Source organism: Gossypium raimondii, chromosome 11 (genome assembly GCF_025698545.1).
Source record: "Gossypium raimondii isolate GPD5lz chromosome 11, ASM2569854v1, whole genome shotgun sequence".
Taxonomy (NCBI): Eukaryota; Viridiplantae; Streptophyta; class Magnoliopsida; order Malvales; family Malvaceae; genus Gossypium; species Gossypium raimondii.
This window is the reverse complement of record NC_068575.1, coordinates 56,254,344-56,282,043: the sequence shown is the minus strand read 5'-3', so window position 1 is coordinate 56,282,043 and position 27,700 is coordinate 56,254,344. Positions and strand designations below refer to the sequence as shown.

Sequence of the window (27,700 nt, the reverse complement as noted above, 5' to 3'; positions counted from 1 at the left end):
AAATTTTATTATTTTTAGGGAGGCAAAGTGCAATTTTATATTTATTAATTTAAATATTTTAAAATTTTAAAAGCCAAAATAACAAAATTTCCATTTTAGGGAAATCCGCCTTTTAAATCTAACACAATATAAATGTAATTAGTATTTTTTCCTTCAATCACTTATTTGAATAAATCAATCTCAAATTTTATTAATAAATTTCTTTTATTAAAAAATTCTAGTTAATTTTAATTCGATTAATATACTATTTATATTAAATATGATAACCAATAAATTTATCTATTTTTTATTAATGTATTAAGTTAAAATATTATATTAAAAGAATTTAAAATTAGATGTACTTAATATACATACTTAATATAAAAATGTCAAAAATTAAAGGGATGAAGTTGATCAAAACTCTAAAATGAAGGGTAAAATGTCTTAAAATAAATATTACAACTGGAATCTGACATTACACGAGCAAAAATTGGTATTGAAATCAACCTTATATTTTGGAATCTATTGTAAATGTATAATTACATGTTGAAAACAATCTTTAGGAGCCAAATGTATGAATGTAAAAATATTCCCAAAATATAAATATGATTTTAAACAAACACTCTAAAAGAATTGTGTTAGTTTTTTTATAAGATGAGAGTCCAATTTTTTCTCATTAAAATATAGAAATTCATAAATATATTTAAAATAATATTTATTATTAAAATGAAATTCGATTAATGTTAATTCAATCAAAATTTTCTCAGTGTTCAATATGATGCCGAGGAAAAAAAAAAGGACAAAAAGAGCAAGTGAGGTGAGAAGGACCAGTTGGAGGCGTGGGGGCCAAAATCTGGTATTTGTAGGAAGCATTAAGCATAGGAGGGAGGGGCGGTTGAGGGGTTTCCCCCAATCCCCACCACCATGCATGCGGGAGGTACCTTTGGTGGTTCAACTTTGACAAATGGAAGTCCTCCATTACCTCTCAAAATGCATCCCCCCCTCTTAACAAATGATCATCACTCCTTATTATTACTGTTAATTTTTTGTATCACTATTCACGCCCACACCACATGTCTTAAAAAATTACTGTTATAAACTGTAATATAAACACTTAGCTGTTCACAACTTTTTAGAACTTTAACCCAACAAATTAAATAAAAGGTGAGAGATTTTTTGGGTTGCTCAGCTGAGGATGATTCTCAAAAACTCATGAAATGAGAAACTGGGAATTAAGAAAATATGGAAATGGAAGTGAAACAAATGTTTGTTTTTTTTTTTTTTTAATTTTCGTAAATACCTAACTTATTTTATTACTCGACCAACTTTGTTTACTTATTTTTCCAGGAGAACTTTTGGAATAACTGGCAGGGAAAATGGATTAATATGAAAGCATAAATGGTAAGCAAGAGTGTATGGGTGTCTGAAACAGACCAAGACTTAAACATCGAGCGACCCTGTTGTCTTGTAAGTTGTCGCCTGTAAAGGTACTCAACCAAGCTGTGGTGTACGGCAAAAGATCTAAGGTGGGGGGCCAATGCCCTAATCTGTAAATCCGACGGCTCCACCACTAATTTACACCCTTATAGTGGACCCTACCACATAGGACTCTTTCAGTCTAGGTAGGGCCCCTTTCAAAGTAATTGTTAGTGTGGTGGGATCCCACCATTTTCACTGATCTCGTGAAGGAGCAAAGCACCATGAACCATGGGAGCCCAACCAAACCAAACCCCCTTTGGTGGTGGTGGGGTAGTATCGAGGGTAGGCCACAATGGGGTATGCCCACTGCCACCCCACTTGCCAGTTGCCTTTTAAATGTGGTCCCCTTATTGGATGGGGACCCCTTATTGGGTGGGGCTCCATTTCCCATTTATTTTTTCTTTTTTAAGTGAATTTTAAATTTCTTTGTGGTCTCAAATGTGTGCGTGTACATGTACCCCACTGCGCCACATGTGTCTTTTGCAGCTGCAACGAGGGGACGGGCAGAGAGGGCTTTATTAGCCTGCATCACACCACAATCCACTAATGACATTGGGGCACCTCTTTTTGATTATTTAATACATGAGGGACGCTTCATCTTTCTGGTGGGACAATGGGACCTCACCTCCCCTCCTCCACCCCCATCCGCTCTTAATAGTTTGGACCACTTCTTTCTTTTTGGTTTAATCAAGTAGAAGGGGTTGATTTACAATTGAAACACAATTACAAAGTTTGGATCAAGTTTATGATTGGCATTTCCCAAAGTGCCTTCTTTTTTTTTTGGCTTATTTGAATGTGAGTTGATAAGTTCGGATCACGTTGATTCTCTTCAATTTTAAGATTTAAAAATAGGGGTTGTTTAGATATTCAACCTGGAATTTGGTGTTAATTGAGACTTTATTTCAATGGAAGTCTTTTGTTACTGCATCATAGGCTCAGTTCACACTGGTATATTATAAATTTGGTTAAAGAATACAACAGCAACAAAAACATGTATCCGACCAAAAAATAGAACTCACTGCCTTGAACCATGAATGCTTGCAGCTTCACTCTTTAAGATCCAGACATAAGTGTACCTTGTTTGAGCTCCAACTACAAGCTCAACAATTTTTCTGCCAAAAGGACAACATCGAATATGTTAACTCTGCCTATATTAGTTTGATCAATAATATGGTTGGCATGATGTCAATGAATTCAAGATATTTTAAGGGGAAAGAATCTGTCCAGTGTACCTGCTAGGGTTCCAATCAGTGGAACAGGCTCCAATAGCTTTTCAGTATTTTCAAGTGTTTGCCTAAAGACCAAATATAGATTAGGAAAGGTATGGGAAAAAGAAAGACATAAACTAGGAAGTAAGTACGTGAAAATTTTATCAACTACTTGGTGTACTTGTTAAAGAACGGCTCTCTCTTTTTACCTGGATCAAATACTTCAAATCAGGAAAGCTCGAGTTTAAAGATGTTAAGCCAAAGGTTGATAGTTTGAAAATTATCTAATGATTCTAACATCATCCTTTCAGAGCAAGAAAGATGGAACTGTTGCTTTCTTCCACCCTTCCTTGGTATCGTAAGATGTGATACAAAGCCCATTCCAATAATGTCCACAGCCAGAGAAAGAAACCAAGGAATCCATGATCTAATACCATATCTTCTAATGAACAATAAGTGGCCTCGTAATAAAGAGTACCTCCCCGAGAATAAATACAGCTCCATTAACGCACTTCTCCGATAAAATCATGGAGAGAGTACGCCTTTCAATAGTTGAAGCTGTAAAAGGAAAAATTGCAAATTTTGGTGAACTTTCCCCATCAATTTAATATAAGTATTAAATCACGAAATTTTAACAAAATAATCACTTTGAGGCTTCATAATTGCATGCTGTTGTTTACTTCTCTGCACCCATAATGGGTCAGTTATCATCCGAGCACTCCCTCCAAATCGGCTCAAAAGGGAAGCCCCCAATTTTATGTTGTAAACTTGTATCATCAGAATCTTTCCAACATCTGGTGTCTCTCCTCCATGCAGAAGCATTTTATATCCACAGTTCCGGAATAAAGCTAATCTAACCGTCACCGTCATATACAGCAACTACCAAATTACTAGGTGAAGGCTTAACACCAAAATATTAGAAACAATAGCTTAGGTGAAGATTTAGACTTTGCTCGGTACGGTGAAAAGAAAATTCGAAAGATAGAAAATTGAAGGGATAAAAAACTAGAAGGATGGAAAGCATAAATTTTCTTTCTATAGGTGTGATTGGAAGGAGAGATGGAAAAATGGAAAGAAATATGAAAGGCTCATCTTTTCAATTTGGAAGGATCGATTTTTATGCATTGGGATGGAAAATAGTGATCTTCCTATTTTCTTTTCTCTCACTTTGCCTTCCAACCAAGCACACTCAAATTTTATTGTCCTTTCACTTTTCCCCCCTCTCCCATCCCTCCACTTTTCCACCCAACGAATCACACCATTAAAGTGGATATCTCAGATGATGAATGTTTCTTACTTGGTAGCTTCCTAACAGCAATAAAATTCCATCTCTTATCACCATAGTATTGCTCTGCCACAACTTCAACCAAAGTTCCCAAGTCCTTTAGTGCAGATATGTACAACCCATAAGGGAATGACAAAGGGTCAGCCAAGCCAGTATGGCTCTCTTCAGGGGCAGTATCGATTATATGCTCGTTGATGGCAGTGAGTGTGCCCAAAGTTGCAGTTACTGCATAAGTGTACCAAATTGTTCAAAAAGGGAAAAACTACAGACAACGAAAAAGAAGATACGACTTGAGGAAAACTTTTCATCTTCTTTACTTAGATATGCAGACACCAAGGAAGAAGGGATGGGGATGCCACATTTAAATATTTAATTGGATCCTAATTCCTAATAAAAAATATACTCAAAACACTACAATTAAAGTGCTGTGTGCTAATGCATTTCTTTCTCAGCTTCAGAAGCAATCAATTAGATGATTAGTTTAAATCAAGTAGGGGGAAGGGGCAGGGGAACTCTTTATCAGTTTCTAAGCTATACATAAGTATCCAATGTTACCAAAGTTTCACAAAAACCTGCTTCTGGACCTATCTCTGAATTGGAGAACCTTTCAGGAAGCAGCCATGTCAATCCCTGTAGGACAAACTTCAATAACAGCATAAGATACCAATACTCAAAATTCAGAACACAGTCCAAAGTCTTTCACAAAACCTTGCTTGCATTACAAGCTCAAACATAAAAATCCATAGTCCATAGATACCAAAAACTTGGGAGATATATTATCCACAATGGTATCGAATATTAAATCTACCAGAGCTGCTAACTGGAAAACTGCAAATTTGCAGAGAAAATCATGGTATATAATTACGCTCCATTTAATGAGAGCTTTCTGATCCAATATCTCAAATAATACATGTAAAAGGCAATTTCTTTGTTCTTTTCATTTAATTTTGCGTTGCAAATTGATGTTCCTTCATTTTGCATTTCATTTATGGCAAAAGAAGGTAGAGACAGTAGCCAAAATTTAGACAAGCATAAATGAAACAGAGAAAGTCAGTCACTCTAAACTAATCAACCATATAAGATTCTAATATTTGGCAGCACAAGCAGTAACACGTTTCAAAAACCAAAATTATAATCGTCATCAACTTAGAACAATATAAAATTAGCTATAACCTGCCGAAACAAGTGGAAAAAAAATATACATAGAGAAAAGCTTATTGACATGAAATACATTTTGTTAATATATGAATATTATGTTTATGCAAAATATAATTTAATACTTCTAATCTAAATCCTGTCTTTGGGAAATCTCTCTCAAGTTATAATGAACAAAAAATAAAAAGGAAATTATAATCCAAATGTTGCACATCAAATTAATATATGAATATATGAATATTATGTTTGGATATTATGACATATAAACTAATGAAATTATGTAACTTTTGTTAATATATGAATATTATGTTTGGATGTAAAATATAATTCTCAAGTTATTTATTACTTCTAATATTTTGTTTTTATTGTAGAATAATTAAATTACTTATTTCACTAATGATATTTTAGCACATTAAATATGTATTATGCTTAAAAATAATGAAATAGATTATATATTATTTTATACTATTATATATTATGATTTTAGTAAATTCATATAAGAATAATTATATTAAGATTTTTATTAAATTATATATTTTTATTAAATTATATTTAATAATAATTATGTTAAAAATTAAATTATTTATTATTTATATTAATGATCTTATTAAAATTTAATAACAATAACAATAATCATCAACCTAAAAAAATTATGCTAAGGGTATTCTAGTCATTTTAGTTTTTTTCCTTATGCTATTACAACATCATTCCATTCAACCAAATACAAGAATACCATTACACTTCTATTCCATTCCATTCAACCAAACAATTGAATTACTATTACAGTTCTATTCATTACACCTCTATTCAATAACAACTCTAATCCATTACAGCGAACCAAACGTGCCCTAAGGGTGTGAATGGATCAATGATGCGTTTATGTAAAAATAATATTGATGATGAGATTAGATATTCTAATAATAGGTGTAAAAATAACGCTGACAGTGAAATTAAATACTGTAATGTAAGACAAAAAGTAATTAAATCACCATATCACACCCCACCGCGCATGTAAATTCACCCTAAAAAGGAAAAGTCAGGCATAAGATATCGACCTTTTTGCACTTAAATGAGCAAGCATTGACTATACACAATCATCAAGCTATATTTAATCTTCGATTTAAAAAAAAAACTTTAATGATTTTGATATGACAACTTATAATAGTCTACATGTAATTTCATATTGATATGACATTATTTATTTTATATGTTAATCTTAACAAATATTTTTTAAAAGTATAAAAATTAAAATATTTACAATTTAAAAAAAAAATATAAAAAAAGTTTTAAAAAATAACATGAAATATATGTGTATTATTATTTGAATTTTCATATTTAAAAATTTAATATTTTAGTTCATATTCTCATAAAAAAAAGAATTTGACTCTTTTTAAAATGTTAACGATTAAATTAGACTTTTTAAAAAGATTAAAGATCAAATTTAATTAAAAAAGAATAAAAATTAAACAAAATATATAAAGATTGAGAGAAGGCTTTATATTTGTTGAAAAAGCCCATTTAGAAGTAGTTGAAGGCCAGCAATGACTAGACCAAAGAACGACGCGTTGAAAATGCATCTGACCCTTCTTGAGTTTGATTTTAGCGTGAACACGAAGTCAAAACGGCACCTAGTAAAATCACGAATGGTTTTTTTTTTTCTGCAAAATTGGTTCAAAATGCATTTGATCCTTGAGTTTGGGTAAGATTTGTAATCATATTTATCGGTTTTGTGTTTGCTTGAAATTGCGTTATTCTTTTTCTATTTTGATCTCATAAAATCTTCTCTACTTATTTAGGCTTTTGGTTTTGCTTTTAGTCAAAATCAAATAGAATTGCAGCTTTTTGGTACTTTAATTCTTTGTGTGCAACAATCAATCAAAATGGTAACAAAAATATAAGAATAATCATGGGTTTTGCTTAAAATGTCCTAATTTTGCTCAAAATCGGTTGCTAACTAAGTTTCTTTTTTGAGCTAATAACCCAAGTTTATTTTACTTATTCTTGCTTCTGTTAATGTTTATTCATTGATTGATACAGTGGAGGCTTAGAGCTTTTATGTGTGAGTCTATTAAAGTTCACAATGTGAATTTTGATCTGCCTAAAGGAACTGATAAGGTATGCGTTTTTTTTACAAGAGCTCAGGATGTTTTAAGCTGCTTAATTTATGAGGAATTTAATGTAGCATATACCTAAGCTGACTCATGGTACGTATTTTCTCAGTTAAGCATGAAGGATTAAGTAGCTTGGATTCGTACCAATTTGATCAAGGAGAGACCTGAAATGCTCATGAAAGGGGAGTCTGTGTGAGTGTTTTAAAAGTTTAGTCTTTGAATTAGGATTGTAATTCTCCGTTGAAAGTTTAGTCTTGGAATTAGTATTTCACTTGAATTCCCCGTTGAAAGTTTGAAACTGAGAAACACAGTTGAGTTTGGGTTCCTTTTTTTTTGTTATCTGTATGAAGAACAAAGTTTCCTTGGTTTTTTCTGTTGCTTACTTGATTTCATACCGTCTAATTTGATATAAGAAATGGATAATAACCCACACCAAAATCCTTACCCTTATCACCATGGATACCCTCCTCCAAATCAAGATCCATATGCGCCTCCGCCATATCAATACCCTTATAACTCTCCCCAATACCCTCCTGCACTGCATATGTATCCACCCCCAGTCCATGCCCTTGCTTCAGCTCCCATTGACTATGGACATTCTCATTCTTATTCTGGACCAATTCCTTATCAATATTCACACCCAATACCTCCAAATTCTTCCCAACCTGCTCCCCAATATCATGGTAGTTTTCAGTATGGTTCAACTTTTAATCCTTACCAGCAATCCCTATCTGGTCATTACCCACCTCCAAAAAGTAACCCGCAATCATCCTCCACTTATCAGCAGCCTTCACAATATCCTCCTCAATCATCCTCCTCTTATCAACAACCTGCACAATATACTCCTCCTGAAAGTAATTCTGAGCTCCTCTCCACACACATTAGCTTCTCTGGTCATAACCGGCAAGACAGTACAAGTTCCTTAGCAGCAAATACGGGAAGTGCTTCACGTCTTTACCCGCGTTTGGATCATCAGTTGAGTAATTCCGAGCTCCTCTCCACACACAATAGCTTCTCTGGTCATAACAGGCAAGACAGTACAAGTTCCTTAGCAGCAAATTCGGGAAGTGCCTCACCTGCTTACCCAGTTTTAGATCATCAATTGAGTAATATGCATTTGTCTGGTAGCCATCCATCAGCTCCTGCATCACCTCTGGCACCTTTGGGGCCTCCATTGCCCGCTGCTACTTCAACACCTGATTATGCAAGTGAATCTAGTAATTGGGAGGGGCTTAGTTTAGGCCGAGCTGATTCGGCTAATCAGTCTACTTTTTCCCATAATGATTCATTTAATGGATCACAAAAAGGGCAGGGTATGCAGATTGTACCTTTCCAGAAAGGTTCATTGAGAGTTTTGCTTCTACATGGAAATTTAGATATTTGGGTTCTTGAAGCAAATAATCTTCCCAACATGGATATGTTCCATAGGACTTTAGGCGATATGTTTGCGAATTTTTCTTCAAATATCTCAAAAAAGGTTGGAGGGCGCTCGGACGAGAAGATTACAAGTGATCCTTATGTCACAATTGCAGTTGCTGGTGCTGTTATAGGAAGGACTTTTGTGATCAGCAATAATGAAAACCCTGTCTGGATGCAACATTTCAATGTCCCTGTCGCACATCATGCTGCTGAAGTGCAATTTGTTGTTAAAGACAGTGATATTTTGGGGTCAGATATTATAGGAGTTGTAGCAATTCCAGTTGAGCAGATATACGCAGGGGGAAAGATTGAGGGAACCTACCCGGTTCTGAATGCTGCTGGAAAGCCCTGTAAGCCTGGAGCTGTTTTGAAATTATCAATTCAATACACACCAATGGAGAAATTGAGCTTCTATCATCAGGGTGTTGGAGCAGGTCCTGAATATGTGGGGGTTCCTGGTACATATTTTCCTCTTCGGAAGGGGGGTAAAGTGACTCTTTATCAAGATGCCCATGTTCCTGATGGGTGTCTTCCAAACATAAAACTCAATCAGGGGATACACTTTGTGCAAGGAAAGTGTTGGACTGACATATTTGATGCTATTCGTCAAGCCAGGCGCTTGGTTTACATTACAGGGTGGTCAGTTTGGCATAAAGTTAGGCTGGTACGCGATGTTGCTCCTGCTTCAGATTGCACTTTGGGTGATATTCTTAGGTCGAAGTCCCAGGAGGGAGTTAGAGTGCTACTTTTGTTATGGGATGATCCTACTTCAAGAAGCATATTGGGGTACAAAACGGTGAGTAACTTATTATTGCGTTATTTCTCATACATAGTAGCTTCATTGTTACCAGTCATGTTGGCAAAGCTGGGACCTTATTTCCTATCATCTGAATGGTTAGTCCGTTCATGGTTAACTAGGTTCAATATAATGAAGTGTTTAAACCTAATGACAATACAAGTAGATGGTGATCATTGTGCGTATCAGATTAATGGAGAAATAACATGTTCAAAATGAATGATGACAATGAGAGCATGTAAATTTTGATCACTACATGTGTACTATTATTACACCTTTTTTTGAAGATAGGAGTTTATCACTTTTTCAACATTGAAAAGATTTTCTTATTATGGTTGTTAATTAACATCTTTAAATTGATAATACAGGAAGGAATAATGGCTACCCATGATGAGGAAACACGCAGTTTTTTCAAACACTCTTCGGTGCAAGTGTTACTTTGTCCTCGCATTGCTGGAAAAAAACATAGTTGGGTCAAACAAAAGGTTTGGTCTAAACAACCATTTGTTTTAACTATTCTATCTCATAAATGCATTCCTAACTCTGCAAATTTGTCCACTTCAATTTGACATCCTTAGACGTTACCGCTAGATTGTTGTACTGTGGGGAAATCATTATCAGCCTTATTAAGATTCTCGAGTCACAGTTTGCACTATTGTTGTACGTGTGGTGGTTGCACTTTGCAATTTACTACCAACTGTGTATGGACAGGGGGTTTGGGAATCAGAAAGTGTATTCAGCTTGGAGATTTCATACTTATGAAGAAAAAAACTCTGGCTTCTTGACTGCCAAAAGTAGTATTTTCAACTTTTTACATCTATAAGTTACACTTCCAAACTTTGACAGAGTACAGCTGAATGAGGGAAATCCTATAGGTCTTTCAAATCCCTTTTTATGGATATATATTAGAATAATTCATAGACCAAATTCTAATTCCATTTTTGCATCTATACCATAATGGTGATCAACCTTTCAAAAAAATAACCGGAGCCCTTCTACTTCATGTTACTGTTATCTCATTTGAATAGGGATATAGTTTTGTTGTCTAAATTTGATGGTGAATACCATTCCGCAATTTTGTTTTTGTTTTCCTTTTTTAGTGGATTTTAAATTTCTCATAGGCCTGTGAAATTGCAAATCTTTTAGTTCGTATGCTAAATGTCTTGTTATCAGTTCTATTTATTGGTGGTGGCTGGTATATCTTAGGAGGTTCAAGGGGATTGGAACCTTGGACGTTAACTCTCCTGAGAGTAAACACTAAGCCATACCTAGATTATTGAGCTTGTTATATGTTGTCCTGTTCCTTATGTTTGGCTAAAGCACTATGTTTTTCTAATGCAATTAATCATCAGGAAGTTGGAACGATTTATACACATCATCAGAAAACTGTAATTGTGGATGCTGATGCTGGGAACAATCATAGAAAAATTATTGCTTTTGTTGGTGGCCTTGACTTATGTGATGGTCGGTATGATAATCCAGATCATGCTTTATTTAGGACACTTCAAACATATCATAAGGATGACTATCATAATCCAACATATACGGTAACTACTTACAATTCTTGTTCTTTTGTTTTATGACATTTGGACAGCTGCAAATACAACGGTTCTCTACCCCAGTATATAAGATTACCTGCTCATTATTTAATTGCAAATTACTTGAGCAGGGTTCTACGGTTGGTTGTCCAAGAGAACCTTGGCATGATATGCACAGTAAAATTGATGGCCCAGCTGCATATGATGTTCTGGTCAACTTTGAGGAACGTTGGTTGAAGGCAGCCAAGCCTCACGGACTTAAAAAATTAAAAAAGCCCTTTGATGATGCTTTGCTGCGGATAGAAAGAATTCCTGACATTATGGGAGTTTCTGATTTTACTGAGAATGAGAATGATCCAGAACGTTGGCATGTTCAGGTAATTTTGCTACTTGATCTTGGCTTTTGTCATAAATGGGTTAGTCTAGTGGGTGAAGTTCAAATAAGTCATAGGTTTTTCTTGGTGAATGTGATTTTCAAAAATTGCTTTGACTTTGACTTTTAGTTTTCTACAAACGGATTGTTTTTATTTATTGTTTTGGGGCTTCACATGCAGATTTTTCGCTCGATTGATTCAAATTCTGTTAAAGGCTTTCCAAAGGATCCAAAAGATGCAACAAGCAAGGTAAAGAGAAGGTTACCCTTTGATTTGCTTTTTCTTTTACTTGGGCTTAATTATATATTCTTAGGGTTTCCAGTGTAGAAGCTGACTGATTATTGTTTCCATGACAGAATTTGGTGTGCGGTAAGAACGTCCTTATTGATATGAGCATACATACAGCATATGTGAAGGCCATTCGTGCTGCCCAGCATTTCATTTATATAGAGAATCAGTATTTCCTTGGATCCTCTTACAATTGGAGCTCTTATAAAAATTTAGGTAAGACATAAATTAGTTTTTGATGGTTGTCATGTTTTGTGACTAAAGTGAGAAAGTTGCATGGACCTTGCTTTGCAATGGCAATTTTGGAATGCTTGGATGTACGAGTTATGCATTTGAATAAGGTTAATATATGGAGTTTGTTGGGGCTCAGTAAATATTGGTTCAATCTTTGCACCAATACTATTCATTTCTGTTTTAATTAGAAAGTGGTAAAAATCTTAGACTTCGATATATATATGTATAGAAGAAATAAAAGTAAAAAGATGAAGAACCAAACTTTTTGGTTAAACATATCAGTCAGATTATCAATGTATCAAGTCCATGTGCTAAATACTAATATGAATATTTTGTTAGTCCTATTTGTTCCTGGCGTTATCTGATATTTCTTGTGTTGGATGCTTTATGGAAATTTTCATGGGAATAATAAGGCATTTGTTCATAGTTTGGTTCGGTACGCAATAACCTTGCATTCTTTTCATAGGTGCTGACAACTTAATTCCAATGGAAATTGCTCTTAAGATAGCCAGTAAAATTAAAGCAAATGAGAGGTTTGCTGCATATGTTGTTATTCCAATGTGGCCAGAGGGTGTTCCAACAGGCGCTGCCACTCAAAGGATTTTATATTGGCAGGTAGAGTTTTAATAAAAACTTTTTGTTAAAATGTTTAAAGCTTTGACTGTATTATTGTCATAATTTATAGAATTCCTCAAGATGTCTGCTTTGGAGCAAGTCCTACACAAGCTTTTGCTTGACACTGTTGGTTCATTTCGAGCATTAAGACTTTGTTTATACTGCTTTGGCATGAATTCTCTGAGAATCATATCTTTTTGTCTTAACTAAACAATTGTGATTAAAACTAGATATTAAAAGGCCATTGATCTTGAATTGTTGCTGTCATTGCAGAACAAAACCATGTCAATGATGTATGAGACTATTTACAGGGCTTTGGTAGAGGCTGGGCTTGATAGTACTTACGTGCCAGAGGACTTTCTTAATTTCTATTGTCTTGGCAATCGTGAGCTTGATGGATATCAACCTCCTATTGACGAAAGTCCTAAGGCTGCCAATACTCCTGAGGTAATCTATACATGTCCCTAAAACCTTTTTTTATTTTTGGTAGTTCAACGTCTTGGGCATTATCATGGTGTTCTAAGACCCTCAAACCTGACCCAAAAGCTTTGGCCAGGCTTCCAAGGTGGATAAGAGCCATGATTGAATATCTCAAGCATAACCCTGAAGTTCTTACACTAGTAATATATTTTTCTGGTTTTTGCATTCCAGGCTCTTAGTCGAAAAAGTCGAAGATTTATGATCTATGTCCATTCAAAAGGTATGATAGTTGATGATGAGTTTATAATAGTGGGATCTGCAAACATCAATCAACGCTCCATGGAGGGTACCAGAGACACGGAGATTGCAATGGGAGCTTACCAACCTCAACATACTTGGGCAGCAAAACGTTCTAGTCCCCTTGGACAGGTAACCCTCTCAATTACATCCGTATTAATGATACAATTCCCTTGTTAACTTAATGAACCATGTGATCCTGGTAACACAAACACGGCTGTTTCTTGTATTTTCGCCATTATATGCCTAACTGTGTGTTGTTTATTATAGATCTATGGGTATAGGATGTCATTATGGGCAGAACATGTTGGAGTAGTCGAGGACTGCTTCGCTCGACCAGAGAGCCTTGAGTGCGTAAGACGGATTAATCAAATGGCTAAACTGAATTGGAGACAATTTGCGGCAGAGGAAGTGACAGAGATGAGAGGGCATTTGCTAAAGTACCCGGTTGAAGTGGACCCCAAGGGTAAGGTCAGGCCCCTTCCTGGATCTGAAACTTTCCCTGATACTGGAGGAAGCGTTGTCGGCTCATTTCTTGGCATACAAGAAAATCTTACAATTTAACCAAATTTGTTACTATATCTACTATACAAATAAAGTTTCGAAACTATAAATGAAATATTTATTTATACTATATAGTTTTAAAAGTCCGTTTTATACAAATTTGTATAGTCAAATCCATAACAAATTTTGTACTTGCCTATATTCATCGTTTCAAATAGAAATAATCTTTGTTCTTTTGTTAGCATCATTTTTCCTCTATTAATGTTTTATTTAGTATTGTTGTTGTCACGTTTTCATATTAAAAAATCTAATGACTAAAATCTTGACAGATTTAAAAAATATATTATTTTGATATTTAAGAATTCCTCTTTTTCAATTAAAAATTCTTCAATTATTAATATAAAACTAGATGTGTATTAGTTTAGTTTATAAAATTATTTTGTTGGTGTTGGGCTCGTGGTTTCTTTTGTGAATATATAAACATGAAACGGCTAAAAGCGTAGAGACCTGGGGGGGGGGGGGGGACGGCAATGAAAATTAAACTTCGAGAGTGACCACCACCACGCTGGATCTGACCGCCGAGTTAACCGTAGGGACCACCACCTTGGGAACAGTGCAAAACGGTCCCCTTGGGTCCACCCATTTCTTCCCTATTGGGTCCCACGCCCCACATCACATGACATGACAATGCGATAAGGTGGCCCCATTGGCCCATCACAATGCACGGTACGGAATGCCCCCTTCCCGCCTGCTTTTTTGGTTCCATTGTTGATCCACAACTTATGTGGACGCTCGTTTCGGCGCTGCGGTTGCCGCCAGTGGGTAAAGGGTCACATATCATCCTTGCACCCTCTCCAGATCGGCTCAAAGCAGTCAACGCCCTTCCTTCAAGATTGCACGAGTTTCGGCCATTGTGCAATAAAAAATGTCCACGATCCCCATTTAATTGGATCCTAATAAAAATATATTTAAATCACTACAATTAAAGTGCTGTGTGCTAATACATTTCTTTCTAAGCTTTGGAAGCAATCAATTAGATAATTACTTTAAATCAAGTCGGGAGCAGGGTAAGTGACTCTTCATCAATTTCTAAGCTACAAAGAAGTAGCCAATTTTACTAAAGTTTCACAAAAACCTGCTTCTGGCCCTATCTCTGAGTTGGAGAACCCTTCAGGAAGAAGCCATGTCAACCCCTGTAGGACAAATTTCAATAACAGCATAAGATAGCAACACTCTAATTTCAAAATACAGTCCAAACTCTTTCACAAAACCTTGCCTGCATTACAAGCTCAACCTTAACATAAAAAACCATAGTTCATAGATTCCAAAAACTTGGGAGATGTACCATCCACATTGGTGGAAAGACTGCAAATTTGTAGAAAATCATGGTTCTTACTAATAAAATAACGTTTCATTTAGTGAGCTTTCTGATCCAATATCTCAAAAAATACATGTAAAAGGTCATTTCTTTGTTCTTTTCATTTAATTTTACGTTGCAAATTGATGTTCTTCATTTTGCATTTCGTGTATGGCAAAAGAAAGAAGGGAGAGGCGGTAGCCAAAACTTAGACAAGCATAAATGAAACAGAGAAAGTCAACCACTCTAAACTAATTAACGATATAACATTTGGAGAAAGGCAGATTAAATATCTAATATTTGGCAGCACAAGCAGTAACGATAGATTTAATGCACCTAAACGTTTCAAAAAAAACCAAAATTAGAAAGAAAAAAAATTTCTCTTGAGCGTATGGAAGCAAGTCTATCATAGTTGAGGGGATTCTTTTGAGTTTCTTCACCTCTTGTTTTCTTGTTCGGTTGTCGTCGTTGTTTTTTTCTGGATTGTATTCTTTGAGATTCTATTTAGGGTTGTAGAGAGATTGAAATTGGGGATTTGTGGATGGAGATTTCGGAAAGCTCTAGTCAAGTGATGGATTGGAGGAAGCTATTTGTTGCAAATAAGGATCAATCTCTGCAATACTTTCCTCCATTGAACAATAATGGAAGTATTATGGTTGCACCTCCGCCGGAAGTTTTCGGTGCTGGTGTTCAGGTCTTGCAATTCTCCCTTGTTGCTCAGTTTCTTGATAAATCGCCCAACTTCAGTTTACAGCGGAAGACGGTGAAATTACTTTGGGAAAAATTTGAAGCAACAAGGGAGGCTCGTGATTGGGTATTGGACCATGGGCCGTGGCACATTCAGAATAAACCAGTGATTGTTCGTAAATGGGAACCAGGCAAGAAACGACTTGATTTTGATTTGCATAAATTGCCTGTGTGGGTACATCTTAGTCATATTCCATTAGAGCTATATATTGGCATTGGAGTAAGCTATGTTGCTAGAGCCATTGGTGTTCCATTATACATGTACACAATTACAGTTGGACAATCTAGGTTGGCCTATGCGAAAGTTTGTGTGGAAATTGATGCTAATCAGATTAATCCTAGAACAATTGATATAGTCCTTAAGGATGACTCAACTGGAACAGTGTGGGTTGAGGTGCCATGGATGGCACAACGTTGTTCGAAGTGTTCAATTTTTGGGTATGTTGACAAAGGTTGCCCCAAAAAGCTAAAGGAGATTAATAAGGTGTGAGTTCCTAAGGCTAAAGTTGAGGCAGTTGGAATTGGTAAGAGTAAGTTGGAGATTGAACCCAAGATGCTCTTTTGTCTGATTTAAGTTTGGTTGATGGAGTCTTTCCGGATAATGAAGCTCATAGTAAAAGTGATTTGGCTGCTATGGCTGAACTACAAGCAAAGGGTACTAACAAGGGTAAGCACAAGTTTTCTGGGAGCTCACAAGGAAAGGGTAAGGGTGCCTTGTTAGGTTCAACTAACAGATTTGCTTTGGTAGAAAACCAATGAGCCCAGGATTTCAGTGAGCATGAAGTGGACGAGGGACAACGAAATTCTTCTAGGAAACCTAGAGTAGTTGTTGCTGGGGTGGCCGATTTGATGAAGTTTCTTAAACAAAAAGGGAAATATCAAGTTGATAGAGGAAAAAGAGTTAATAAGGTAGTAGTATCGACCTTAGGAGGTCTTCCATCAACTTCTTAATGAAGTGGGTGGTTTGGAATGTTAGAGGAATGAACCATTCCTCTAAACAGAAGAAAATTGTAGATAGAATTTCTTTGCTTAATGTTGATATTGTATGTTTGTTGGAGACAAGGATTAAGCATAATAATGCACAAGTGTTTGTTGATAAGTGGTTTCAAGGGTGGGGATTTTTACATAATTATGGTGAAGCTGAAAATGGAAGGATATGGATTGTTTGGAGAAATAATGTTCAATTGCAGCTAGTGGCAGTTACTGATCAAAGTATTACTTGTAGTTTTCAAGCATCTTTTAAGCAGGGTTATTTTATAGCAATCTATGGGAGAAATGAGGGTTGAGAAAGAGGCAGACTTTGGGAACATTTGAAGGATATTCAATAAGCTGTTGGGGGTAATCCATGGTTCTTAGCTGGTGATTTTAATGTCATTGCTGACATTAAGGAGAGCTTGGGATCTCAATGCGGCAGTCAATTGATGAGGGATATAGAAGAGTTTCAGAAATGCATAAATGGTTTGGGATTGCAAAATCATTCATACTTTGGTCCAACTTACACTTGGTCATATTTACAAAAGGAGAGTTATTTAGCTAGAAAACTGGATAGAGTGATGATTAATGGAGAATGGTTTAATGCTTTTGGCCATTCTTTTGTTGAGTTTTTGCCTCCTCAGATTTCAGATCATTGTTTAGCTACTCCGGTTTTGGATAGAGAGGAATTGATACGAGTCACAGAGGCCCAACCCAAATTCTTGAAGGCAAGGCCCAATAATAAGATTCCAAGCCCAATCAAGAAATCCACCCATACTTAGTTGAAAATCAGGCCAAATTGTCAAAGTGGCCCAAGTTGTAAAGTTTTATTTTTATTTTTATTTTTATTTATTTATTTATTTATTTATTTTTACTTAGTATAATTTTTATGTAAATATTCAGTCCCAGAGTCCCAAATAAAGACCCTTGGCTGAATTTCCATATTAAAATAATTAGGAGTTTTTTTTATTTTAGTTTTCTAATTAGATTAGGACTAGTTATAAGGCCTATTAAAGGCATGGCTAGCCACCTTGTAAAGAACTTCTCAAATATATCAAAAATATCAGATTTGTTTAAGTGCAGAATTCTCTTTGAGTTTTTCTCCAAGAATTCTCTCTTGAGTTTTCTTTAGAAGTTGTTTTAACAATCTTTTGATTGTGGGAGCCATCTTCAGCCTTCTTCTTGCCATTGATATTCTTTGGAGGGGAGATTAGAGCCGTTTGAAGGGAGTTGTGAGATCTTTCGGGATTTCAAGGCTTCTTAGGACTTATCTTTTAATTTCTTCTTGTCAATTCTTTCTTTATTTCGCTTGTCTTGAATCTTATCTAATTTATTTTCTGTTCTTATTGTGTTTTCAGCCTTTTTCTATCTTAAGGAATCAACCCAAAAATCCCCAATTTCTAGGGTTCTTCCATACTCTTTTGGGTGAAATTAGATTTTGAAATTTGGGAAAACTATCTTGGTGTTCAATTGGGCGAATCGCAATCTCCTTTAGGGTTTCAAGAACCCTTATTAACACTTATTTCTATTCTCAATTTGATTCTTTGATGTTTTGGGGATTTTATTTCAGATCTGGAAATTCAAAATTCTAATCTTTTAATTTTTTGTTTCGTTTCAGATCTGATTGTTTAGGGTTTTCGTAGGAGTTTCCCGTGACTTGGCAACTCGATCTTGGTCCACGCGCAACCCGCGTATCATTTGGTATCAGATTTTGGGCGTTTTAGGTGTTCTTGGTTGATTTCTAAACTGATCTCTATTTTTTAAATTACAAACAGCAGTTTTACCCAGAAAAATTTTCGAAAAAAAATTCATTTGAGTGGGTAAACGTTTTCTGATTGATCTGAAATTTTACATACATATTTTTAGCACTGTTATTGAATATACAAAAATATTTCCCGCAAAAAAATAATTCGAAAAAGTCAAAAAATCGAAAAAAGACGAAATCCAATAAAAAATTTAAAAAATATTCAGCGGGTTGAATTTGATTCCCAAATTTTCCAGATCAAAAATTCAATATTTGAAGACATTCCAGATTTAATTTCGTGATTTTTTGAGATTGGGAACACCTCGAACGAAGTTGTCAAGTTACTCCGTAGTTTTTCGGGTTTTCTGTTTTCAACAATTTTTATTGATTCTTAGCTGTAGGTTTTCATTTGTTTGCTTTTTATTCTCCCTTTACAATATCTAACACCTTCTTGTTTCTTGTGTTAGTAGGATTTAAACGTGTGCACAATCCTTCCTCGGTGCAACACAAATCAATTGGTGTCTCGTCAGTTTTTGGCATCCTAGTGCAAATTAGGATTCTTTGGTAGTTTGGTTTACACTCTCTAATTGGTTGATATAAACTCCGATAAAGAACTCACAAGATTGAATTCTACCTCATTGAGAATTTGAATTTTTCTTTTTGAGTGATTAACGGTGAGGTTTGCTAATTTTTCTTTTGAGTGTTGAGTGTTTGTTTTGCGGGTAGTCCAAAAAATAATAATAAGATGCTCCACCGCACCCTTAACATCCAAGTGGGAGACGATTGTGATAACCAAATGACCAATATTTTCCATTCTAGGTGTTTTATAAAAGGTAACTTATGTTCACTTATGATTGATAGTGGGAGTTGTTCAAATGTAGTTAGCAGTTATTTGGTGGATTCCTTAAAGTTACCTTGTATCGAGCACCCTAAGCCGTATCACCTTCAGTGGCTTAATGAATGCTCAGAAGTTAAGGTTACAAAACAGTCCTTGATCACTTTTAAGCTCGGGAATTACGAGGATGAGGTATGGTGTGATGTGGTCCCAATGCATGTGGCACACTTGCTCCTTGGACGGCCTTGTAACACCTCTTACCCATATTCGACACTGGAATAGGGTACGAGGCATTACCGGAGTTTACTAATTAATTTTCAGACATTTCATTTTTACCTAACGTTCATATTTATAACCAATCAAAATCAAAACATTAATGAGCTAACGTTAACCAAATTAACTTATACACGCCATAATAACCAGAATCAAGTCATCCAAAATTACCGATAGAACCAGTGGATAATGTGATATATCTCCAACAAGCTTCCGATAATCATTTCAAAACATCTAATAACTATAAAATTCCATAAATTGTTAAACTTTCAAATTATTAACATGCTTTTATAATTCTTCACAACATAAATAATGTAACATTTCCTACCAACCACAATCAAGCTTAGATAATCATCTCACTTGCATCTAATAATTGTACATATTACCAATAATAATTCAATTTCAATATTAAAACACATATCCATATAATATTCATCATAAAATAACATTCACTTTAATTAAAATTATACAGAACATAGTTCATACAAACTTACCAGGCTGATATGCAGAAATACCAAGATACAACGGCATTTTAGTAATTTTCCATTTTTCTCGATTTTCTACCCGATCTTGATCTAAAACTAAATTTTCATTTAATAAAACAACTCATTTCATGCAATTTGGTCATTTTTTACATTTTTCCAAAATTACCCCTAAAGTTTTACTTTTATTCAATTCAGTCCCAGAGCCCAAATCATGCAAATTAACCATTTATAATGCAAACCCATGCTAGCAGAATATCCATACACTTATTTTCCTCCTCCTCCTCTCCATTCCACATCCTTAATATATATAACATGCTTATATGTAACATTATCTATAATTTCACATTTATTTATATTCATTCAAAGCTGTCCACTTGAGTCATAGTCACTAAATTATTTATATCTTGAGTTAAAAAACTCCAAATTGAGATCCGTTAATTTTCTATGAAACTAGACTCACATATATTCTTACCATAAAATTTTAAGAATTTTTAGTTTAGCCAATAAGTACAGTTTATTCTTTAAAGTCATCCCTATTCTGCTGTCTGACAGTTTCGACCCTTCTTCACTAAAAATTAATTATCTCATCGTACGAGATTCGGATGATGTTACCGTTTATTTACATTAAAAATAGACTCAGTAAGGATTTAAACATATAAATTTAAGCCACTAATTATTTTTCTCCAATTTTTGTTGATTTTCCAAAGTCAGTACAGGGGAACCCGAAATCATTCTGACCTTATCTCACAAAACCTATTATATCTCATAATTTACAATTCCATTGCTTACACCGTTTCTTTTATGAGAAACTAGACTCAATAAGATTTAATTTCATATTTTTTTCATCCTCTAATTCAATTCATATGATTTTTGGTAGATTTTCAAAGTCAGACTACTGCTGCTGTTTCAAAACTATTTTAGTGTAAAATGTTGATAACTAAATTTATAACACTTTCCTTTCCTTTCTCTTCAATATATTCATCACTTTCTCTTATTTCCTTTACTAACATAACAAGAATATAGAACCTTATATAATGAAACTTTACCTTAACATTAATTTCCTACTTTTCAATAATATCAAACTCAAAAGTATATAAAAATCTTGATGTTCTTACCTTATGCCATTGATTTCAATCTTTAACTTGATTTTCTCCTCCTCCAACTTCTATTTCTTGAATCTAACTTGATATTCTAGCTCCCCATAGTCTCCTTGCCATCTTTCTCTCTTGATGGATATGGAAATTCTTTTGATTTCTAAGTGAAAATGGTGGATTTTTGGTGAAAGGACCAAATTGTAAAGAAAGCAAAGCTTTCTTTCTTCCCTCTTCTTCTCACGTTAATGCATGCAAAATGGTGAGAATGGATGGATACTTTTCATCCTTCTTTCCACATATATATATACTAAATAAATTAATAACAATAAAATAATATCATTAAAAAATCAAATTAAAATATTAATAAACTAATATTTATTTATTTATTAATCTAAAATATCTCCAACATCATCATTATCTTCTAGATTTCTCTCTCTTCTAATTGACCATTTTGCCCTTTATGATCTTTTAAAATTCCGTCCTTGAGTCGTCACTTAATTTGGTAAAATTGTGATTTAGCCCCTCAAACTTCTTCACCTTTTTCAATTTGGTCCTAATCCATCCACTTTTTCTTAGTTTCTAGATTATTCCTCCCTTAAAATATTTACACTATTGGTCCTTCAACTTTTTCATATTTACACTTTAACCCCTCAAGTTTTGAGTATTTACTCTTGGGCAACAAAACTTTTCTCACTTTTGCAATTTAATCCTTTCTTGGATTAATATGTCATAAATATACTTTCCAATGTTGACATAACTCAATTACCCTTTTTATCACTATATTTTCTTATTTTACCATATCAGTATTTTCATGCAACATTCCTATCATAATGCAACCCATGTCATAATTTTAAAATAAATTTTTTTCTTGTCGAATTTGTGGTCCCGAAACCACTGTTCCATCTAGCCCCAAAATCAGGCTGTTACAGGCCTTGGCAATTTGATCGTGATGTTACACACCAAGGCAAGCTCAATAGATACTCTCTTGTGTTTAAAGGCCGAAAATTCACTCTTGCTCCTTTAAATCCAATGATGTATATAAAGATCAATTAAAAATGATGAAATTTTGTGAGGGGGTGAGGAGAAAGGAAAAATTAAAAGACAGAGAGAAAAGAGGCTAGTAGTGAAAAAGTCAAAATTTAAATGGCCCAAAGGTGAGTGAATCCCAAGTGACAAAACTAGAGAGAAAAATTGATTGCAACAAAAAAAGATGTGCGGAGAGCCCTACTCAATAAACAACCTTGTATCCTTGTGAGGTTTAGGCAAAACTATTTATCTCTATCTAACATTAATGGATATTTGCCTAGTGTGTTTCAATGTCTTTTGCAGGATTATGTGGATGTTTTTAGTGAGTCCCCTAAAGGTTTACCACCTTTACGTGGGATAGAACACTTCCATTGGCCACATATGAAGAAGGATGTCGAAAAGGTATGTTCTAAGTGCATCAAATGTAAACAAGCAAAATCTAAGGTAATGCCTCATGGCCTTTACACTCCTTTGCCGATTCCTATTTCACCATGGGTAGACTTATCCACGGATTTTATTCTAGGATTGCCACGAACTAAGAAAGGAAGCATGAGTTGTTATTCTCTTGATTTGCCTTGTGTAAAATCTGCGAATTTGTGCAAATCTATTTTGGTGAATAAAAAAAGTTTTGAATGTAAGTTGGTACGTATGCGAAAACCCTCATGGTTTAACTTGATTGGTTTAATGAAATCTTTGTTACACTTGGCATGACTAATCAAAATCAAGTTTTAAACACGGAATCTATTTTGGTATATTTTGTTGGAAAATCAAGCATCATCTATTGTGTGCAAATACTTTCTATTGTTTTGATACTTGGTTTTTGAATAAGGTAACGAAATTTACCAAATTTGTTTTCAATTTATATTCGTGCCTTAAATAGTTTCTGTGGTTATACATGAAGTTTGAGTTGCATTTGACAAAGGTTAACTCAACAACGGAGTTTCGACTACACTATGCCCCCGATGAGCGAAGGTTTGTATTAAATGGAAAAGGTAAAATCGACCCTTATTCTTCTCATTATAAAGGTAAGATGCTTGAAACTTTTGAAACACCTTTGTACTCCTCGGATAGTGACAAAGATCATGTTGATGATTTAATTTTTGTAAAACAGTTAGATCGAAACATGATTGACTGTCCTATTTTATTTATTGATGATCTATCTGTTTTGATGGTTGATAAAAAGATTATTATTTTTAATAATTTTTATGATGCATGTGTGAGTGAATCTATAGTCCGTCAATTAATGCATGGTATGCTTGTGCAACTCTGTGAACCGTGTAAACCTTTTCAAATACCTACTTGTGACGATTACGTTTACCATTTGATTTATTACTCGCGATTTATTCATGGTTTGTGGAAACAATTTGAGAGGATTGAATGCTTTAAAACATGTCCATCTTTCAATGTGGCTGACTTGTCCCCATTTGATTTTTCAGATTCGAGGACGAATCTTTTTGAGAAAGGGGGGAATGATACGAGTCACAGAGGCCCAACCCAAATTCTTAAAGGCAAGGCCCAATAAGAAGATTCCAAGCCCAATCAAGAAATCCACCCATACTTAGTTGAAAATCAGGCCAAATTGTTAAAGTGGCCCAAGTTGTAAAGTTTTGTTTTTATTTTTATTTATTTATTTATTTGTTTTTACTTAGTTTAATTTTTATGTAAATATTCAATCCCAGAGTCCCAAATAAAGACCCTTGGTTGAATTTCCATATTAAAATAATTAGGAGTTTTTTATTTTAGTTTTCTAATTAGATTAGGACTAGTTATAAGGCCTATTTAAAGGCATGGCTAGTCACCTTGTAAATAACTTCTCAAATATATCAAAATATCGATTTGTTTAAGTGCGAGAATTCTCTTTGAGTTTTCTCCAAGAATTCTCTCTTGAGTTTTCTTTAGAAGTTGTTTTAACAATCTTTTGATTGTGGGAGCCATCTTCACCTTCTTCTTGCCATTGATATTCTTTGGAGGGAGATTGGAGCCGTTTGAAGGAGTTGTGAGATCTTTCGGGATTTCAAGGTGCTTAGGACTTATCTTTTAATTTCTTCTTGTCAATTCTTTCTTTATTTCGCTTGTCTTTGAATCTTATCTAATTTATTTTCTGTTCTTATTGTGTTTTCACCTTTTTCTATCTTAAGGAATCAACCCAAAATCTCCAATTTCTAGGGTTCTTCCATACTCTTTTGGGTGAAATTAAATTTTCAAATTTGGGAAAACTATCTTGGTGTTCAATTGGTAGAATCGCAATCTCCTTTAGGGTTTCAAGAACCCTTATTAACACTTATTTCTATTCTCAATTTGATTCTTTCTTTGTTTTGGGATTTTATTTCGGATCCTGGAAATTCAAAATTCTAATCTTTTAATTTTTGTTTCGTTTCAGATCTGATTGTTTAGGGTTTTCGTAGGAGTTTCCCGTGACTTGGCAACTCGATCTTGGTCCGCGCGCAACCCCCGTATCAGGAATTGTCACATCCAAGCCTTTATAAATTTTTATATTTTTGGACAAAAAAGTCCAGAGTTTTTGCAAATAGTAGAAAATTCTTGTAAGGTGCCAGTTGAGGGTAACCCTTTGACTAGATTATTTCTAAGGTTAAAAAGACTCAAGGTGGACAATGTTGATCTTGCATTGGTGGAGCAATTAACGTTTTTTTTTTTTTTTTGATAAAAGCAATTAACGTATTTGTCTAAGCAGTACAGGGATCTTCTAGTAGCAGAGGGAAGTTACTATAGGCAAAGGTCTAGAATTAGATGGATAAGGGAGGGGGATCAGAACACCCATTTCTTCCACAATGTTGTAAAATGTAGAACTGGTAGAAGCTTAATAAAAGTTCTAATGAATGAAAATGGGGATAGACTTAAACCTCAAGAAGAACTAGCAGAGGAGATTGTTGGATATTATAAAGAGCTTTTGGGAGTGAACGATAACAAAGAAGCAGTTCCTTCTGTCAAATTCCTAAAAGACTTGTTGCCAATGACTTTATCACAGGTTGAGCAGAGGGATTTGATGAAATCAGTGGGAAGAGAGGAAATAAAGGAGGCTATATTTTCTCGAGATGGTGATAAACCACCTGGACCAGATGGTTATGCCTCTCATTTCTTTAAGGTAGTGTGGGAGATTGTGCGTGAGGATGTGATAGAGGCAGGGCAGAGTTACTTTGAAACAGGAAAGCTCTTGCCTACTTTTAATTCTACAATTGTGGCTTTAGTACCAAAGAAGACAAATCCTATGTGCATCAAAGATTACACACCAATTTCTTGTTGCTCTGTAATTTATAACTGCATTACAGGGATTTTGGTGAATAGAGTTGTTAAGTTTCTACCAAGCTGCATTGCGCCTAATCAGTCAGCTTTCATTCAAGCAAGGAGTATTTCAGAGAATATACTCTTGGTTCAGGAGCTTGTTAGAGGATATGGAGGACTTCTCTTTCTCCTACATGCGCATTGAAGATCAATTTACAAAGGGCGTTTGATTCAGCGAGCTGGGATTTTTTGGATATTGTTTTCAAAGCAATGAGATTTCCTCAAATTTTTATTTCATGTACTTAGGGGTGCATTACTAAATCCAGGTTTTCTATATCGATTAACGGTAGTTTGGAAGGGTACTTTAAGAGGGCAAAAGGGATTAGACAAGGAGACCCTTTGTCCCCCCTACATCTTTATGATGGCTATGAATGTGCTATCAAGGTTACTAGATGAAGCAGCAGCTAGCCAGGTATTTCATTACCATCCTAGGGTCCGAAACATAAAACTTACTTATGTTTTGCAGATGATCTTCTCATTTTTGTCAAAGGAAAGCTTGAGTCTATTGTTGGAGTTGAGTGCATTCTTGAACAGTTTTATACTTTTTATGGGTTGAAGCTGAATCCTTCAAAGAGTGAGGTTTACTCAGCTGGTATGTCTCAAGTTGAGTTGGAGGACGTGCATAAATTTACTGGTTTTACATTGGGTTGTTTACCAGTAAGATATTTGGGGGCACCACTTGTTGCAAGGAACTTGACAGTAAAAGATTGTGCTCCTCTGCTGAAAAAGGTTGCCATGACACTAAAACTTTGTCTTACACAGGTCGGGCTCAGTTGGTTCAAGTTGTTTTGTTTCACATTCAGAACTATTGGGCACAGCATTTTCTTCTACCTAAGGCAGTGATTAAGTTGGTGAATCAAATGTGTGTGAGATTTTTATGGAAGGGACAAAATGAAAAAGTTAAAGTAGCTAGATTGAGTTGGGAGCAAATTGTAAGCCAAAAAAATGGAGGCTTGGGCCTTAAAGATCTTGCCAGCAAGTATAATTCAACACCTTTGGGCCATTCTTATCCAAGCTGGTTCATTGTGGATTGCTTGGATTAATGCTTGCATGCTAAGGGGAAGACATGTTATGCAATTACCTTTAGCTCAAAATAGTAGCTGGGATTGGAAGAAATTGATGGGATTAAGAAATGAAGCTTTTAAGGTTTTTCAAGTAAGAGATTGGCTAGTGCAGGGACAGAGGTATCAAGTGAGTAAGGTTTGGCAGGAAATAAGGCCAAAGACTAGCAAGGTGCCTTAGAGTAGAGTCATCTAGTGCCCTCTTTATATTCCTAAGCATTCATTTATATCTTGGTTGGCTACATTAGTCTGGCTAACGACGAAAGATAAAATAAGGGCTTGGGGAATGACCATAGATGAAAGTTGTATACTTTGTAAATCAGATAAAGAGACTAGAGGCCCCTTGTTTGTGGAGTGTGTTTACTCTAGAAGAATCTCACAAGAGATACTCAAACTTTGCAAATTAAACAGGAACCTGGGACTTGGAGAAAAAGAAGAGCCTTCATTACAGTGGTTCTTAGGTTGGCTTGAAATGCTCATGTTTATGGGATATAGTGAGAAAGGAACTGTCGGCAGTTTAGGAGCCAACAAAGATTCAAACTGGAGTTGCTGGAATTGATTAAAGACATTGTAAGAGTTAGATTGTCAACTCCTAAAATCAATAGAAATGATACTGTAAATAACCTTGTCTGTCAAGTGTGGGGCATTAGTTGACGTATAGGTGATTTGATTTGTTGATTGTTGGTGTATAGATCAGTTGTTTGATGTTTTCTTGTAGCAGAATACTGCTTTTTCTTGTATAATAAATCAAAGCTTACAACAACAAAAAAAAAAAAAAACAAGTGGAAAAAGATGCATACAGAGAAAAGCTTACATTGGCAAGATATTGCAAGGCGTGCACGTAGTCTTTATTCCTCCTTAACCCATGTCTTATTAGCCTCCATTGATTAACAAACTTTATCAAGTCACAAACAAGCCCACTGATGGTCAATCTTCACCAAAATTTGAAATTTTGGAAGAAAACCAGATTAGCAAACAGCCAATCAATTAACTTTTTTTTTCCTTTTAGCAGAGAAGTTGAGATGGAGATGGCGCATCGAAAAAGGTGTGTATGCATTATACTGTAATGTAGGATATCACTAATTTTGGTTACAGTCTGTACAT

General features: G+C 34.9%; 1 protein-coding gene and 1 pseudogene across 1 annotated transcript; one reads left to right on the top strand and one right to left on the bottom strand.

Moving 5' to 3' along the window:
• Positions 1–2,473: 2,473 nt before the first annotated feature.
• Positions 2,474–27,480, bottom strand: LOC105800925 (peroxisome biogenesis protein 16-like; annotated as a pseudogene).
• Positions 6,648–13,943, top strand: LOC105802636 (phospholipase D gamma 1). The gene is made up of 12 exons (XM_012634397.2): positions 6,648–6,805; positions 7,144–7,221; positions 7,327–9,432; positions 9,801–9,917; positions 10,785–10,979; positions 11,102–11,347; positions 11,525–11,593; positions 11,701–11,848; positions 12,333–12,481; positions 12,755–12,928; positions 13,133–13,330; positions 13,469–13,943. Exons 3-12 carry the CDS (start codon positions 7,633–7,635, stop codon positions 13,760–13,762), a joined length of 3,390 nt encoding a protein of 1,129 aa, XP_012489851.1. The 5' UTR covers positions 6,648–6,805; positions 7,144–7,221; positions 7,327–7,632; the 3' UTR covers positions 13,763–13,943.
• Positions 27,481–27,700: the final 220 nt, after the last annotated feature.